This window comes from Antechinus flavipes, chromosome 3 (assembly GCF_016432865.1).
Source record: "Antechinus flavipes isolate AdamAnt ecotype Samford, QLD, Australia chromosome 3, AdamAnt_v2, whole genome shotgun sequence".
Lineage (NCBI taxonomy): Eukaryota > Metazoa > Chordata > Mammalia > Dasyuromorphia > Dasyuridae > Antechinus > Antechinus flavipes.
The window spans coordinates 466,559,139-466,578,408 of record NC_067400.1 but is presented as its reverse complement, the minus strand read 5'-3'; the positions used below and the strand labels follow the sequence as shown (position 1 = coordinate 466,578,408).

The 19,270-nt window shown below is 34.8% G+C and overlaps 1 protein-coding gene across 4 annotated transcripts in view; it reads left to right on the top strand.

Annotated features, from left to right (window-relative positions):
* The window catches only part of PARP4 (poly(ADP-ribose) polymerase family member 4), a 135,908-nt gene that overhangs the window by 63,711 nt on the left and 52,927 nt on the right, over positions 1-19,270 (top strand). For all 4 annotated transcript variants that reach the window (XM_051986616.1, XM_051986615.1, XM_051986618.1 and 1 more), the window contains 8 exons: positions 324-402; positions 850-987; positions 5,582-5,777; positions 9,456-9,523; positions 10,535-10,722; positions 11,402-11,501; positions 17,315-17,485; positions 17,741-17,821. In XM_051986616.1, coding sequence (XP_051842576.1) covers positions 324-402; positions 850-987; positions 5,582-5,777; positions 9,456-9,523; positions 10,535-10,722; positions 11,402-11,501; positions 17,315-17,485; positions 17,741-17,821 — 1,021 coding nt within the window. The remainder of the gene's footprint in view (positions 1-323; positions 403-849; positions 988-5,581; positions 5,778-9,455; positions 9,524-10,534; positions 10,723-11,401; positions 11,502-17,314; positions 17,486-17,740; positions 17,822-19,270) is intronic.

The following is a 19,270-nucleotide window of genomic DNA, read 5'->3' as shown; positions in this document are numbered from 1 at the left end:
ACTTGGGAGATAGCTTACACAAATTTATAGAGGGTGTGATCAATCGAGAAACATTTATTAAACATTTATTAGGTACTAAGCACTGTGTCTTTAGTGATACAAAAAAAAATGAAACAATCCCTTCCTTAAGAAACTTACAGTCAAGAGAGGAGACAACGGCACATATCAATATATTCAGAATAAATACAGGGTAATTTGAGGAGCACAAGTCACTAGCATATAAAATCTGAGTAGCAACTTGTATTTGAAATATAGCATATGTGAAGGAAAGCAATGTATTTCTGTCTACTAAATCAAAATCCTTTTTTCTTTATATTTGATAGATTCTCCTTAAATATATCAATTGAGATGCCACATTTAATTGAGCTAATTAGCAGCGACACACACAAGCTCAAAGTAAAGGTATGTAAGTCTTAAAAAACTTTTTAATCTATATTTAAATTAATTTCATACTTGTAAAAATATCCTATCAATGTTGTCATCAGTGAGGCTCATTTGTAAGATTTTTTAAATTGTAAGATTTATAAGATTTTTTAAAATGTGACTATCAGTTATATTCTGAATCAGATTAATCTATGTAGCTAATGACGTAGAAGTGTTATTTTTTTTTACTTTGGTTTGGCTTTGTAGAGAGCTATAAAATTTTGAATTTTATGAAATACCTGAAAATGACTGAAATGAAAGTTTTACCCTAAGAATTCATAGTTTTCAAGTGATCAGAAACCCATCATTTTAGGATTTTTTTGTTCTCCTTTAAACTATGCTTTGAAAATCATGTTATATTACGAGTGACAAAATGGACATATTCAATTAAATCAACTGTTATTATATTTTTCTTTTGTTGTATAGAAAACAGACTGCAAAGCTGTAATCAGTACTTTGGATAACAGTACCTTAGACAGCAAAGGCTTCTCTCTCCAGATCCACATAGGAGAGGTTTACCTCCCAAGAATGTGGGTTGAAAAGCACCCAAACAAGGAAAGTGAGGTAAATCTCTTTTTATTTGAAAAAAAAAATTATTATCCAAAGTAACTGTTTAAAAAAACACTTTGGAAGAAAAAATGACTATATACATTCCAGTTTCATTTGAATTCATTGTCATTTTTCACTACGACAGATCTATCAACTACAAAAATTGACAATCATGTTTGCTGAACAATATTTTGAGTATTTATTGTATGGTTTTGTATAACAGATTAAACTCCCCCTGCAATATTTCTTGTTTGTCTTGCCATTGATCCTTACCCAAATACGGCCCACCATATTTCCATTTCAGATTAATGATTTCCTTGGTATGATATTCTTGTTATAATGTGTTATTCTACCTTACCTTTAGTCCCATCTGGCCTTTCTTTTTTCCAAATTATTTTTAAATTTTTAAAAAATTTTACTATACTTTCTTTTTCAGAATAAGCTTTTATTTATAATTTTTGGCTTTTTTCATTACCAATATTTCTCCTAATGTCCCACTTCTTTGCACTTCAAGATAATTATACTATTTAACAAATATTTAATCCATTCCTTTCAAATAAGGCAAATCTATCTTTTTGTTTCTGCTTCTTTTTTATTTAAATAGCTAAATTGCTTGGTTCTCTCTGTGTATCTCATTTCTATCTCTGTCTCTGTTTCTCTTTCTGTATATACACATACTATGCACACACACACACACACACACACACACACACACACCTGCCTTCTAGAATTATTAACAACATCTTTCCTCTCCTTTGATCCTTGAGATTGACTCCTGTCATGAAGGATACAAGTTTCTCTGCCAGCAAGCCCTAAAACTAGCAGAAGCAAATGGTGTAGAACATTGGGGTTGCTAGCTCTCGTAATTCTTATCACAAGATTCTTATTTGTACCAAATTTCTGCTTCTCAATTTTCTAACCTGTTGAGATAATTTTGAATCTTTTTTCTGTCCCTTATTGTTGGCTATATCTTTAGGTTTTGTATTATCTGCAAAATTGATAAATATTTGCTGCTTGTGATTGATCAGAAATTGACAGGAATCTGAGTCAAGCACTGAGCTTTGTAGTCTCCCCCTAGAGGTCTTTATCTAGATTGACAATGATGTTTGTCAGATGACAATAACTGTTTCAATACATCTTACTATTTTACAACCAAGCCTCAGTTTTGCCATTTAACCCACAAAGATAACATGGGAGATTTGTGTCAGGTAATTTTTAAAAAATCTTTTAAAATTTAAAAGTATTTATTTATTTGACAAATGATTTTTTAAAAAATAAAATACACCATATCTGTGACATTATTCTAATTTAGTAAGCCTATAAAATAGAAGAATATTAGTGACTTCTCACCATATGTAATTATAGCCTAATTATATATTAGCTATGCCTAACTCTTTTGATTTTGGTATTGACTTTCTTTGAAGAAAGAGGGGGAAAAAATTAGGTATGAAGAATGAAGTCAAAAGACCTAGATTCATCTCCCAGATCTTCTCTTTATTCCATGTATGATCAGAAGCAAGTTATTAAAAATTCTGAGTCTTAGTGACCTCATCTATAAAATGAGGGCATTGTACTGGATGACTTCCAAGGTGCTTTCCCATCTTTAATTTATCTTCGTATAAAGATGCTCACTTAATTTCTGTGACAGAATATATTTTAATTTTGGATCCAGATACTGTCTCTGCCATTAGATATATATCTCTGAGTATCATTTTGCTCCCAGAATGTCAGGGAATTCTTAGTTCTTTGAAAACAGGAACTTGGTTTTTATCTTTGTATTTCTACTACCTATCACAGTTTTGCAAGTAGTAAGCATTTAATAAACATATGTTCTCTTGAATTTAATCAAATTCTATTATTTTGTAATATGAAAGGTTTGGATTAACTTTTAAGTCTCATTTTTCTTAAGCTATAAAAGATGAGGTGATTGATTAGATAGATCCTTTTCAGTTCTGAATTCTGTAACTAATTCCTCTGACTCAATGATTTCTAAAGTACTTTCTAGTTCTGAAATTCAGTATGATTATGGGGGACTCAATCTTGAAGGAGAAATTGCAAAGGGTTCCTTTTGATTTTGGTTTTGTTTTGTTTTGTTTTGTTTTTTGTCATTTAACATAATAGACAGTTGTCCCTTATTCTTCAAGATATCAAGGAACTCCTGTCATAGTGCTTAAGTAAATGACTGGGTTTTAAAAAAGATGGGAACTTAATAGACCATCTAATTGAACTTCCTTACTTATTTTTTTTAAGTTTTATTGATAACTTTTGTTTTCAGATCATAATAATTTCTGTAGATATCTACTCTATGAGTCTTCTTTAGTAGTAAAGAAAAGCAGTTCATTAATAATACCACTGTACCTTGCAACCATGTGTGGCAGAAAATGCCACATTTCCCATCCACACTCTCTCATTTCTTCTAGGAAAAGGAGTCAGGTTTCTATATATCTCTTCTTGTAAGCCAAGACAGGACATTGTAGTTACACAGCACTTGGCTTTTTTTTATTTATAGTATTGGTCATTATGTCTATTGTTTTCCTGGTTCTGCTTGCTTTCCTCTGCTACAATTTGTGTATTTTCCAAGTTTTCTGTGAATTATTCAACATTTCTTATAGCACACTAAAATTCCATTTTTTTATCAATCCATCAACAAGCATTTGTTAAACATTTTCTAAACTTTTTTTAGACATTTACATTTATTAAACATTGCCATGGGCTGTAGAAATTGATAGGGATACAAAGGAAAAAGCAAAAACGAAAATAAAAACCAATCTATACTGATATGGTTAGTGGCAGTGCAGAGAGTTGTGAGAATTGGAGTGGGAATCCCCTTGTTGCACAGGTCCAAGATGAAAGAATTCATGAATCCGAAAAGTCTGAATGGCAAAAGGGAAGTTTATTGGCACTGAGAAGCCAGCTTTGCTAGGAAGACAGACTCCTCAGTGGCAAGAGGTCCTGGCAGAGAAATAACAAAGATTATCACTGAGAAGAGGGTCTTTTCACAACAGGCAGGACTCTTGGTAGGAAGCTTTGCCAAGAAGAGAGCTTTGTTGGCAAAGCATAATTCCTACTTCAGACTTCTGCAAAGATTTGAGTTCAAAATGGTCATTTTATTGGCAGTCTCAAGGTAGGGCTTCCATTGAATGAGATTTCTTCAATTCCTTCACTGCCTCCAGGCCTAGATTTCCAGTTGAATGAGATCACTTAAGTTTGAGCTACTGGGAGTGGTCCTGGGCTAATCCACTCAATAGAAATATCAGGTCCAGATCTATATATATATATGTATATTTAATTATAATATAATTTTTTAAAATCAACTTTCATGGGTCAACAGGAAATATTATAATGAAAAGTGGGCTGTGTTAAAATGAGGGTTTGGGGATATGTGACCTATATTATCCATATCTTAACTAATCAATTTCCTTATCACCTGTCTGACAAAAGGGAGAATCTACATTTTTCCCAGACTTGTCCCAGCAAACACTGAGTAGATATACACCCAGGAACTCAAACTTAAGTACTTCTCTTAATTGTTTTTTTAGATCTCTACCCCTGGTTGATTTCTGGATGAAGCAGTAGAAAAGGGGAAAAACCTTGGTCTCGATTCAATAATTAATTATTAAGTATGAGAGAAATAATTAATTTTTCATATTGTTATTGCGTAAATTGTTCTCCTGGTTTTGGTCACCTCACTCTGCTATTTTATTGTGTAATCCTATTCCCTCTTTATGTTGCCTGGCTTAATTTTGTCTTCTTCATTTTGGAACTTAAAACTAGAATTCTGTGGGTCTTTTAAAATTAAATTTTATGCCTCAACTAGCAATTCTTCAATTAGCAAAGTAAAAATTATTTTTATTTTTGAATGAAAGACCAATTGAAAGTCATAGCTTTAATGGTTGGGAAACCCAAGAGATAGATTTTCTGGATAATTAGTCAATTTATTAATTAGGTAGCTGGCAGTCAATAAATTGATGGTCAGTAGTTTCTTTAGGTAACCAAACACAAACTGATGGAAACATTGAATGACTTAAATGCCTTTGTAAAAAGGAATGCTTCTGACAAGTGGAAATCAACCCTTTTGGGGGACATTTAATGAAAATGTGGGGTAGGAGTCTTCAGCTTCTCCTGCTGAGAACATTGGTTGATCATGAGATTCACCTACCTTCAACAATCTGGTCAAAGAAATTTATCTCCATTCAGATCACTCTAGTTGGTTTTCTCTTTCATGAGCTGGATCACCCTAAACTGGCACCCTAAATGGAGGAGTTCAAGGTCAGAATCTCATTTCCTCTGGGATAAGAACTCTTCTCCAATTAGATTCTGTTTATACTCTTAATAGAAATTAGGCCTCTTAGTTAGGCGAGGTCCTGCCCAAGATTGTAGAGCATATTCCTTCAGGGCTAGGGCAGTCTTACTCATCAATCATGTCCTTCAGAGACTGACTTTTTACAGAAGCTTGTTCTTAAATAAGGAGAAAAACCTGGATACCAATTTAATAATTCATTATTAATTTAATAGTAAAATAATTCCATAATAAAGACTTTTTCATTTCCAGTTGAAGTTATGAGATGAATCTGTCACTTTCTTGACATTGTCTCCTTCTTCCTTCTAGGCCTGCATGCTTGTGTTCCATCCAGATTTTAGCACTGCACTACCTGAAAAGGCCTATACCAATGAAGTTATTATTTGTCTGGATTGTTCCAATTCTATGGAGGGCTCAATATTACTGCAAGCTAAGCAGATTGCCTTACATGCTCTGTCTCTTGTCCAAGAGAATCAAAAAGTAAATATTATCAAGTTTGGCACAAGTAAGTTTTCTGTTATTTCTGACAGTGTGACATTCTATATTAACTTTAAAGGATAAAAGAATTAAAAGGACATGAATTACCTTGACAAGAAAACTCACAAGGTTAAATCGCCCAAGTGTTAAGTTGTCAGAAAGTATATAGTGTGCTACCTCAAGAGATAGTGAGTATTTTGTTATTGGAAATCTTAACTGGAAACAGGAGTATGTTGTTTGTGGAGTATATTGTAGAAAAAACTCCTGTCCGGGAATAGGTGGATTAGATGACCATTCTGATCAATTCCAACTCTGGGATTCTCTGAGTCTCTACCACAGGGATTTTTAACTTGGGTCTGTAGATTAATTTAAAGGTCTATGAACTTAAATGGGAAAAAGAAAAATCATTTTTATTTTTACCGACTTCTAATTTAAATTTAGTGTTTCCTTCCATTATTTAAAAACATTATTCAAAGAAGGGCTTGATAGGTTTCTCTAGACTGCCAGAAGGTGCATAACATAAAAAAAGGTTAAAACCCCCTGGGCACACTGTGAAATTATAGTTATTTGAAGAATTTATGCTATTAAAAGATATGTAAAAACCTTTTACACCAGGTGGGGACACTCAAAGAATCACAGGAGTGTAATATTCTTCGATCAGTTTTCTGTAAGTCTCTGGGCAGCCTTCTTTTCAGCAGATTAATCACCACAAGAGTAGCCAAGGGTTAAAGTCCAAATTCTTTATCAATCCTCTTTCAAAGTCTTGTTTCCTTTCCTGGGACCCAGTTAGCTTTCTTAAAGGCCTTCCGAAGTCTTGGTTTCAATGGAGAAAATGCAGGAGGAGAGCCCTGCCACCACAGGGTGTGAGATGGGATGAATGGGATGAATGAGTCTGAGTCCAAGGGCTTGTGCTTTAGTCTCCAGTCCGCTTGTCTTCCCTAGCTCTCTCTGAATGAATCTGGCTGAGGCTCCCAGCTTACATGCTCTACAATGAGTATAAACCAATCATTATATCACTAGGAAACCATTATTTGTTGTAACATTAACTCAATCATACTGAACTTAGAACACCATGCTAAACTAGATAATCATTGTCTTTATCAATTCCACTGACTTAACACCTTGTAAGAATCCTTGTTTCAGCGTTCTGGCCCTTAACACAAGAGAAAGGATCAGGTACTGATTGTAAAGAAGAGTCAAGACACATGATACAGGAAAGAATGGAGCTCAGTGCTCTCTCAATCCATGTGCCTATTCCATTCTAAAAAAGGCCCAGTTGTTAAAGCTTCTCCTGAACCTCACCATTGGCCAAGTAATATCAATGCTAAGGAAGTCCACAGGGGAAAGTATGGAGCTCTTACTTTTTGTAGAAACATAAAGGGCTATTTGAGATTGTTTTATATAATGTTTGAGTTCTAAATGAGTGATTTTGTGGTATAAATATGTTGACAAAATTATATATTGAAAGGAATCCAAGAGTGAATCCTTTTATCACTCTCTAATTTATATTTTTTTTTTAAATAACTCTCAAGTCTCACTTGTTTAACTCATAGGTACAGGCAGGCTGGAATTCCACAAGATTAGTTGTTAGTACTTTAGGGTAGGAGGAACACTGTGGGCAGATAGCCTCCTAATATTGCCTCATCTGTGCCTCTGCTAGTGGACTCTTGCTTAACAAGCAGCCAGAAAATGCTGTTCCTTAGTAATTTAGTCTGTAATTACTTGACTCAATAAGTCAACCCAACCTCTGGGGCACATTCTCCCACAAATACATCCAAGCAAAAGGGGAGAAGAGTGAACATGAATTTAAAACACAATCATAATGAGACATATGTGGAGGGAACATATGTGGCTAAGAAACATCACAATGATGAAGCTACAGAGCTTCTAGATCCTTTCTTTTCTTTTTTTCTGAAGGGTGCTCTCTGCATTGTGGTGGGGCAGGCACAATACTGATGGTGGATGAAGGACTCTGCTGCTCAGCCAGGCTAGCTCCTCACAAGACTGGCAATCTCTATGATACGAGCAGCTCACTTGTGTTTGCTCATGCTGAATTGTAATATCTTTCTTCACTGGAGGGCCCAGTCTTCTGCTGCGATGAATTGTGAAGCCCCTTGGTGGCTATGCAGGCATCCCCACCAGACTCAGTAGTGGCTACTGAGTCTAGACATATAGACAGAATGAGGGGGCTACTTCAAAATTAGATTTCAAGCTACTTAAGATCCCTCATACCTTTGCCACTGAGCTGAATTGAGCAGATTATTCCTCAGGATGGTTGGTGCTCTCATCTCAGGACCTGCAAATTTTGATATGGTAGCCTGAACTAGACCTTTGTTCTTTGTTCTTCAAAGTTTCAAAAACCCTTTATTAATGTTTAGAAAATATAAATGGGAGGTAGCCCCATGTCAGATATAGACTTGTTTTAACAGCCATACATTCATCCCTTACCATTAGCTCTCCAGAGATCAGAGACATCTTTTATCTCAAGGCCAATAGGAAGGAAAAAATGAATTTTTGTGTTAGGGCCTTTTGTATGAGCTCAGTTTCTGTTCAACCCCTAATCAAAAGATCCTTCTTCACCTGTCCACCATGTTGACAGGAAACAATCACAAACTAAACATTTGCCAATACTTGGTGAAGAGCTATACACCTTTGTTCCACATCATCACTAACTTCTAGAGATGGATTCACCAAATATTTATAAGTCTCCTGCGCATATGTGCAGGATTGGCCCTTATAAGTCAGTCTCCTGTTACAATTACAAATTAAGATTTTTATATATACAGTTTCCTAAAAGTGAGGCCCAACCCAATAAATGTACATAAACAAATATGTGAGGTATTTTTAAATGACAGAAATAGAACCACATAATGGTACTGCAACTAGAAGTTACTAGAATAAATATTTAACAGAAGTTTTTTTTTTTTTTAATAATTTTTTATTGATAGAACCCATGCCAGGATAATTTTTTACAGCATTATCTCTTGTATTCACTTCTGTTCCAATTTTTCCCCTCCCTCCCTCCACCCCCTCCCTTAGATGGCAAGCAGTCCTTTACATGTTGAATAGGTTACAGTATATCCTAGATACAATATATCAGAACCGAACAGTTTTCTTGTTGCACAGGGAGAATTGAATTCAGAAGGTATAAATAACCCGGGAAGAAAAACAAAAATGCAAGCAGTTTATATTCATTTCCCAGTGTTCTTTCTTTGGGTGTAGCTGCTTCTGTCCATCCTTGATCAATTAAAGCTCTCTTTATTGAAGAGATCCACTTCCATCAGAATACATCCTCAAACAGTATCGTTGTTGAGGTATATACTGATCTCCTGGTTCTGCTCATTTCACTCAGCATCAGTTCATGTAAGTCTCTCCAAGCCTCTCTGTATGCATCCTGCTGGTCATTCCTTACAGAACAATAATATTCCATAACATTCATATACCACAATTTACTCAACCATTCTCCAATTGATGGGCATCCTTTCATTTTCCAGCTTCTAGCCACTACAAACAGGGCTGCCACAAACATTTTGGCACATACAGGTCCCTTTCCTTTCTTTAGTATCTCTTTGGGGTATAAGCCCAATAGAAACACTGCTGGATCAAAGGGTATGCACAGTTTGATAACTTTTTGAGCATAGTTCCAAATTGCTCTCCAGAATGGCTGGATGTTTAACAGAAGTTTCAAACAAATTTCATTTTACAGGTTATACAGAATTATTTTCATATCCTAAGTACTCCACAAGCAATCCTGAACTAACAGAGTTCATTATGGTGAGTAAAACATTCTTTCTTAATATCCTGAGTCTTTCTTTGCATATGAAATTTCAGTGGCATTCCCAGGATTTCTGCCTCTAAGGTCCTGGGCATACATCCCTGTTTTTGCTAAGTTGTCTGCTACTATTCCATTTACTTATGTAGCTTTTATACTTTTTCCTATCTGGAAAAAAGTAGTACAACCGGTATGTGACAGTAACCATTATATAAAGACACAGGAAGGAGAAAAAGATGTTATAGTCACACATAGGTAAGCAGGAAGGCAGACTTTAGTATCTTTGGTTGAGAGGCAACTTAAGGCGGGAGATCTGTTACAGATGGAGAGGTAAACCAGTTAAACAAGGGGCCTGAACAATTGGTCTGTAAAGAGTCTGAAGTATATGTGCAATTTGAGACTATCAGACACAAAGAGTACTGTGATTTTTATTCAAGGGAAATATCTTTTTCCTATTTTCTCACTCTAAAATAAGATTACATCCACTAATTAAGAATAATTATAAAGCCATTAAAAATAGCATATGATACCAGCGCTTTCATTTTATATTTAAAATAGTATTAGCTGGAGAGGCTATTAATTAGATAATTTATAAGTTGGGGAAAAGGTAAATTTACATTGGTATGCTTTATTTAAAAAGTTTAATTAGTGGCAAATCTAAGTTTGATTGGTTTTGTGGACATTTAAAGTTAAGTATATGATGAACTATTAAAAACAAACAACAAAAAAATTCATTTTCATTTAATTTAGGCACAAAGAAAATACTTGTATATTCTATTGTCTAAAAGGAAATGTGAGAATCTGCTTTTTGTAAGTTCATAATGCAGAAATGGAATGATATTAGTTTAGCTCTTATTCCTAGGCAAAGTAGCAAATATGTCATTTTTAAAAAAATCTTTCATGAAAAAATTAGGGATCCCTTCTCTAAAAAAGGAAACATACTCCAAAAAAGAAATATTGAGTAGCAAATTTACAGTGTTTATAAAACCTACTTTCTTTTCATTTTTTCCTAGTCTGCTACACCTACCATGGGAAATACTGACTTCTGGAAAATCCTGCGTTTTTTAAACTTACTCTACCCTTCTCAAGGGATGCGCAACATACTTCTTTTATCTGATGGGCATATTCAGAATGAGAGCCTGACATTGCAGATTGTAAAAAGAAATGTTAGACACACCCGCTTATTTACATGTGGAATTGGGTAAGTGCTAGAAAAATCATTATGTAAATGGAAAATGGAGGGGAAGGGAGTGTGGCCAACAGGCTATTGGTAATACAGGACTGAAATTAGGGAATTAGGACAGAATTGGTAAAAGAACCAGTAATAGCTGAGGAGATACCTAGGGGAAAGACTATAGAAAGAAGAACCTCAGAGATAGTTCTTTGAGTAGAAAGCATAGAATAGATGGCAGATCAGCAAAGGAGACTAAGAAGTCAGATAGGTTGGAGAAGATTAGGATTGTAGAAATTGAGGGATGGAGAAGGTGTTTGTTTTCCCTTGGTATTTGGGTTCACCATAGGCCTTATTTGGGAGTAGGTGTAAGTGGCAATTATCATTTCATTCCCACCTCTACTTCTGGTTGAAAAGAGACTAGTTCTTATTTAGAGAGAAGTAAGATCTAAAAGACCATCTGTTATCACTACTTTTCAGTTTCTTTGTTAAAAAAGATCAGCCCATCCATTAGTCTGAGGAATTTGAATTACATATGTTCTCCCTAATATTTTATTTTATTTCTTTTAAATTATAAATCCCAAAACCACTCAGGTGGTATGACACTATCTGTTGGTACCATATACTTTTTTGTTGGCATTTTAATTTGTAAAGACTTTTGAAATTATTTTCATGAATCTTTGAAACTAAATCTTTAAAATTTGACCAGGTCCACAGCAAATCGTCATATCCTAAGGGCTTTGTCCCAGTATGGTGCTGGAGCATTTGAATACTTTAACACAAAATCTAAATATAGTTGGAAAAAACAGGTAAGTTTCTTCACCTTTTCATTCTTTTTTTCAAGTATGTTTATGGGATTATGAAATATTACAATTATATATGTTTTGAAATCTTGTACAATAGTGAAATGGATCTCTGGGTTCTAATATCTAAGTAATAATAGAATTTAAGTCCTTTAATACTTTTATTCCACAAATGCTTACAAAATGTTCACAAATGTCATTCATGTAAAGTCTGTCACTCTTAACTTTGTTTTCTGACATTTTTCTAAAGATTCCATTTAGTTCCACAAATATATATTAACTATTCTATATGTGTTTATTTATTAAATTTTCTATACTATGCTAAGACCTGGAGAAGATAAAGTTTAGATAAGCTCTGGTTCTTAGCCTCATAGGTCTTATAGTTAATAGAGAGAAAGGAGTTATAACTTCAGTCCTTTATAGATCCCCAACTTCTTTGGTGTAAGAATTCTTTCCACTGACACTGATCAATCCCCTCATCTGTTTGGTAGATAGTCATCCTGAATTGTCAAAAAAAAAAAAAAAAAATGGCCAAAAAATCAGTTGTTTGCTCACCTTCCATTGATGATTATTAATTGTGTTGATCCTGTTGGAGTTCAAATGTTGGGTTCTTGTTCTTCTTTAAAATATAAAAGTTCTCTCTGGATGCCTTCCCTGGAATCAGGATTTTGTCAGTCCCTGTTGGGGCGCCAAAATGTGGTGATCTTCTTCCCAAAACGCAGCCAGGTGATAAAAGTTCAGATCTTTTATTATCTCCAATATAGCCCGGTTAGCTTAGAGGCCTATCTCTCTGCTTGGTTCCAAGAGCTCTCTCCGAATGTCGCCAAATCCAAAGGTCTGGTCCTTCAGCCTCTGCCTCTGCTTTCTTCTGCCTCCAGCCAGCTCCAGTCTTCATGTCATTCCGGTGAAATCTCCCCGAGAGCCTCTGTCTGTTTCTTTTATCCAAGAGGGAGGAATTGTGGGATACGAGAGAGAGGGATTGTGGGTTTTCTCCCATAGTGCTCTCTGGCCCAAAGAGCTTCAAGGGAGGTGTGAACTCATTGAACTCCAATGAGTAAAGGTGTGAACACAAGCCTTGTATTAATTAGTTCCACTTAGTACCTTGTTTCAGGTTCTGCCCAAAACATCTTCTTGTAAGATTAGATCAACTCTAATTAGTTAGCAGTTAGTAAGGATTCCAACAGATCCTTATTAAATAAATATCCAACACTGACTGGACTTCTCAAATTTCATTACATTCTCTAAACCTACCCTACTTTCTAATTTCCCTGCCTCTGTCAAATACACCAGAATTCTTGTAGCTATCCAGGTTTGCAACCTGGAAGTCACCCTTGACATCTCATTCTTATTTGCCTTCTCATCTGTTCCTTTCTCTCTGTTCATTTCAGTGTTCCTCTCATTCAGGGCCTCATTACTCAGGGACCATTTCAAGAGGTTTCTAATTTTTCTCCCTTCTTCTAGTCTCTTCCTTTTCTAATCCATTTTCCATAAAGCCATCAAATTAATATTTCTAAAGCACAGATCTAACTATCCCTCTTCTATTTAAGAATCTTCAGTGCCTCTCTACCACTACCACCAGAACAAATACAGACCCCCACTTTACGATCTGGCTTTTTTCTCTCGCACTGGCACACATAGGTAAATTGGTTCCCCATCACTCCCTTCCTTGCCCTACACACTCAAGCTCCACTGATGCACTTACTATACCTCTATCACAACATTCCGTTACCCTTGCTGCCCCAGAATGTCTGGAATATTCTTCCTCTTTACTGTCACCTCTTTGAGCCACTAGCTCCCTTCAGTGCTCAGTTCAAGTTCCACATTCTTCAGCAGGTTTTTCCTGATTCCCCAAGTGGTTAATACTCTTCTAATTATTTTGTATTTATTTTGTTTTAATTCTGTCTTTACTTATATCCGTTGATAAAATATAAACTCCTTGAGGGCAGGGATTATCTCAATTTTATTTTTTGTATCACTAGTACCCATCAGAGATCCTAGCATATTTGGAAGGGCTTAATGCTTGATGTTATTGAGTCCAGCATTAGGTTCATATTTTAAGCATTTCCAGCTCAAGAGGAAGGTTAGTATAGTTTAACATGCACAATTTTCAAGAGTCCAGAGTTATCTCTACATCATGGCTGATCATCAGAAGAGAATTTTCATGGAAGAGGAATCTATCTCATGTAAAAAAGTAACAAGACAGAAGAATCTCTTAAGTCAATGAGAGAACAAAGTGTTATACAGATCTGAAGCGGAAGGATAGCTGGTTACTAACAATCAAGGAAAGCTTCCTAGAGAAAGTGACTTTTGAATTGGGCTTTAAAGAACAGCTAGACATTCTCAGTCTTGGTAAGGCATAGGGAACAGTGTGAACCACAGCACAGAGTAGAGAAATGGGCAAGCTTGGGGTAGGTTTGGAGTCAGCAAATAGACTAGTATGACTGGGACATAGAGTACATGAAAGAGTGGTATTAAAGCTGAAAGGCTAAGAAAGTGCCACGTATAGAGACTCTGAATGATAAGCAAAAGAAAAACTCTTAATTCTTGCACATTGTATAAAATGATCAGATCTATAAAGATAACTGGCAGCATGTGACATATGGATTATCAGAGACAGAAAGTGGAAATGGTAAGTCATGGTAGGAAGCCTTGTAATATTTAGAAGGTTGGTAACGGGAATCTGAACGAGGATGACAGTTGTGGAAATAGAGAAAAAAGAATGGATTTGAGAACTTTCAAAGATGGAACTAATAAGAATCCATTACTGATTGGCTATGAGAGTTGAAAGGGCGAAAATGGAAAGATAACACTAAGGTTTCTAACATGACAGAGACTTATAATTTTAAAATAAAAGTCATCCAAAGCCAATTCTGAAAAGAAGATGACTGGTTCTCTTTGGGGTGACAAATGAAATGTGATTCTGAAGCAATATGTGACTTTTTCATGGCTTATAAACTGGCACTGAGGCTGTTCCAAAGTGAGTTCCAATGAGTCCAAATTATATCAGCATTGTTGAAATACATGCAGTTTCTCAAAGAAGAGGCTTTGCAAAACAGCATCCATTTGAATGTATGGGTTCTGACATCATGCTAATGTAGTGAATAGAATACTGTGTATAAAGTTAGGAAGACCTAAACTTAGATCCCACCTGAGATACTAGCCATGTGACCTTGGACAAGCCATCTAATCTCTGAACTCCAGTTGTTCTCATGTGTATAAAGAGAATAATAATGGACTTAATGGTAATTTACATGCAGGCTTACAGGGAAACCTTAAAGCAGTGTATGAGTGTCATTTGTTACTGTTATAATCGTTGGCGCAAGTTTGTTAAAAAAAAAAAAACAAAACAGTTTTACATGTTTAACATGTATGAGACTGCCTGCCATCTAGGAGAAGGGGTAGAAGGAAGGAAGGGAAAAGCTGGAACAGAAGTGTTTGCAAGGGTCAGTGTTGAAAAATTACCCATGCATATGTTCTGTCAATAAAAAGTTATAATGAAAAATAATTATATGTGGATTGTAAGCATGAATTTCCAAAATTAGAATACTTAAGAAATATTATTTATATTATTACTAAAGGGAATCAGGCCAAAAAGAAAATTGTTCTGCTCTTCTCATGTGCCTTATTAAAAAAAAAAAAAAAAAAAAAAAGGATCATAAGGATTTATAGCTGGAAGAGACTATGGAGTCAAAGCCAAATCTCATCTTTTTTACAAAAAAGAAACTGAGGCTAGAAAGTCCAGGTTCATACAGCTATTAAATGTTTTAAGTGAATTTGAATGTAGGTCTTCTTGACTCTGCATCTTGAAGAAGAAGTAAGGAAGATTAAGAAGAAAAGAAAACCCAGTGATCTGGTCACATGATAGAGTAAAATAATCAGACAGGAGACGCATTTCATTTATTCAAGAATGTATGTTCTTTGAAAGCAAGGTTCTTGTTTTTCTTAACATTCTTGTTCTTGTTTTGTATTTTGTTTTTCTTTTCACACCTCAACCTTCTGGTTTGATACATAGCAAACAATAAGTTTATAATAAAATATATACGAGAGTTCCTTGAAAAAAACAAACCAAAAACCAATTTTTATTATTCAGTAATTATACCTTGTGTGAACCATAAGAAAGGACTGTGGAGTCCATTATGATTGGTATAAGGCAGGAGTGGAGAACCTTTTTTTCTGCCAAGGGCTGTTTGATTATTTATAACATAATTTATGGGCCCTACAAAATTATCAACTTTAGAGAACTCAAGCAATGGGAGGTTGTTGTACCTAGCTTTTCAGCTCATCACTGCTTGTACTTGCCTCAGTAAATAATTTCCAGGGCCTTATCCCGCCTATGGGTGGACATTCCACACTCTAGTGAAAGGGTAAGAGGTCTTGCCTAAGAATAAGGAAGGAAGCATGGTGATATAATGGAAACAGCCCTGACTTGGGGGCTTCTGCTTCTGAGACTGGCAGGGTGAACAAGTTAATTAAACATCCCTGAATCTCAGTTTCCTCAGCTAAAAATTGAAGGGGTTCAACTAAAAGGAGCTAAAGGTCCCTTTCAGCTTTACATCTATCACTTTTAATTTCCACATGAAGGAAAAAGAATTAGATGGCTTCTGAAGGCCCTTCTTACTATATCTATGATCCTGTGATCAGAAATCCTGGGACTAAATTCCAGATCTGACAACTCTGTAAACTCATTGAACTGCTGTCTCCTCATCTATAAAATGGGAATCATCATATTTAAAGGATCTTGTTAGAATAGCACTTTATTAGTTTCAAAGCCCTATGTAAATCTAACTTATGACTATGTTTAGGATCACTTTTCTAATTTTGGAAGTTTGGGCTCTTTTAGTCAAGTATAAAAATAAAATTCAATTAAAATTTTTTTTTAATGTTTTGAAAAATGAGATGTTCTTTTTTTGTGTTTAGAACAGTATAGGCCTAAGAGAAGAATTAAATAGAGACTAGACAGTATTACTATCCAGAAAAATAAAGGTTAACCAAATTCTTTTTTCTTCTCTGTAGGAGAAAAAATGAAATGGAAATCTGATAGGGGGCAGAATAGTCTTTAGGTGAATTCCCTGAATCACCTGCTTTAGTATCACAGAAGTTTAGGTCTAGAAAGAACCTTAGTAATCATTTGGCCTAAATGGTGATACCATGGAAAGATAACCTGTTTGGACAGAGCCTGGGTCCAAATCCTACTCCTTTTGCTTATATGACCTTGGGCATGTCACTTTTTGAATCTCAATTTCCCACTCAGTAGAATGAAGGGGTTGATCTAGAAATGATCTCTCACATCCTTTCTACCCCTAAATCTTATATATGTACAGAAATACTAAGTAACTTTACAGACATTCTCTCTAGAAGAGCATACAGCCTCACCTAACATAAAGGTTACAGTCAGGAAAAAGGATGGAAAAATTGAGCAAATTTTTTTAAAAAGCCCACCATAAAAATCGATTAATTTTACCATAAAAACAGCTGAAAACTGCTGGTTCATAATGTTCAACATACAAGCAATCTGAAGTTATATAATACTTGTATTATTAGAATGAATATCGTAATTAAAAGATGATGTGAAGATTGCCTACTAAAGGCCCACTAGAGAAATTAATGCCCACTAGAGGCATTGAAGTTACCTTTGCATATGTAAAGTGGGTAACAGTGATACTGGACTCATTTTAAGGAGGCATTTGTCAAATTTACCCCAAAGTTTTCATTCTGTATAGAACAAGAAGGAAAAATATAAATGTTAAATTTAGCATGAAAGTTCTTTTTTTGTGAAGTAAAATCAAGATCTAACCTATTTTTTTTTTCTTTTAAAATAGATTGAAGACCAGATGACAAGAATATTTTCTCCAGGATGCAGCTCTGTGTCTGTTAAATGGCAACAACTGAATTTAAATTCACCAGAGCCCATTCAGGCTCCCACACAAATCCAGGCCTTATTCAATAATGATAGGCTGCTTGTGTATGGATTCATTCCTCATTGTACACAGGTATGGAGTGGTCCAAAGAAGCACAGGTTGTATGTTTGACTATTTAACCAACTAATACATGGCTTGTTTTAAAACTCTTCCCTTTGATGAATATGTTTTACAACTAAGGAAAAGTGATTTTTGCTTCTTCACTTGGCAGATTGTTAATTGTTAATCATTAGTATTATCCCTGCCAAAAGTATCAGTAACTAAGGGGTTGGGAATGTAGAGTTCTGAAAAGTTATTAGCTTTCTCTTTTATTTTAATGTCCTTCAGGCCATCCTAAATGCTTTAATTCAAGAGAGGGAATTTCAGACAATGGTATCAACTACTGAACTACAGAAAACAACTGGAACTGTAAGATTCATAATTTCATATATATGCCTGTGATAGTAATCAATTTTCATAATTTTTTTGTGAGACAATTAGGGTTAAGTAACTTGCTCAATAAGTAGTAATTGTCTGAGACTGGATTTGAACTCAGGGCCACTGCACCATTTGCTGCCCCCATAATTTTATATTTTAACAAACATATAGTCATTTTATATACACTGTGTATTTAATATTTTAATTTCAGTTTCATATTAAAATCTAAGTAACTCCCTCAGGGAAGTAATTATCTGGACAAATGAGTTCATTTTTCTAAACCTATAAACATTTAGTTTTAACAGTAGTATATTGAGAAACCCACATTTTATTCATCTATTTAGGTAAAATTCATGTCCAGCTTGACTTCATCATTAATTTACAAGCTTTCTCAATTAAAGAAAATTAAATTTTATTCAATATAATATAAGAAAGAGCCACCTTTAAATTATATTTCAAGGTTTATAAAGTCCTTTGCTCACAAAAACCTTCTAAAGTATAAGTGTTATTATCATTATCCAACTGAAGCACAGAAAGATTAGATAACTTGCTTGATATAACCTACTTGATCATGATAAATAATTTTCTTAACATGTTGCTGTATTAAACTAATATTTCATTAAGTATATTTATTCAACAGAGAAATTTGTCTTTATTTTCTTTTTTAGTGTTATCTTTAAGTGGTTGTAAAATTAACACTATATTTGCTTCATAAATGTTTTAGGCAGCTTTCTATATATTTATGAATGATCTATGTAATAATATAGGAATTATTTATTTTTGATAAGTAAAATCTCATTTATGCAACTATGCTTTTTTTAAACTGCCATGGTTTAAGAGGGAGAAAGAGCTGAAACTTTATTGAAAGCAGATTCTAGAAGAGGTAGAATATCAGGAGGCAGTATAGCTGAACTCCCTTCACCCCCACCCCCATACAGCATTCCCAATTCTGAATTCAGTCTGAAACTGAGCTGTAATTAGAAAATCGAGGAAAAAATGATAACTCATTTTTTTCTACCTTAGATCAGCTTAGGAAGATAGACAAAGAGGTCTATAGACACTGGCGATGGGGGTCTAGCCAGGAAAGGCCACACAAAGAATTCCAGCACCAGGAATCTATGCACTATAGCAATAAGAAATTCCAAATCCCACAAAAAGAGTTCCAATCTTGTGGAGGGTACAAGAAGAGAGAATAATTGACAATTTTGTTGCTCATTATCTTGGATAAAATACTATGCTATGTACCAGACAAGAAGCAAAATCCAGAATCAAGTTGCAGCTGTGTGGTTTTTAACCCAGGAAGAGAAGAGAACAAGGTCTCAGTTCTGCTCTCTGGTCCAGACTTATGCTTGTGATTGATTATCATAGCATGAATCCAAGAACAAAGAAAAGCGTTCCCTTCTTTCACTATGGACCAGAAAAGTTTTCAGCTGGTTGATG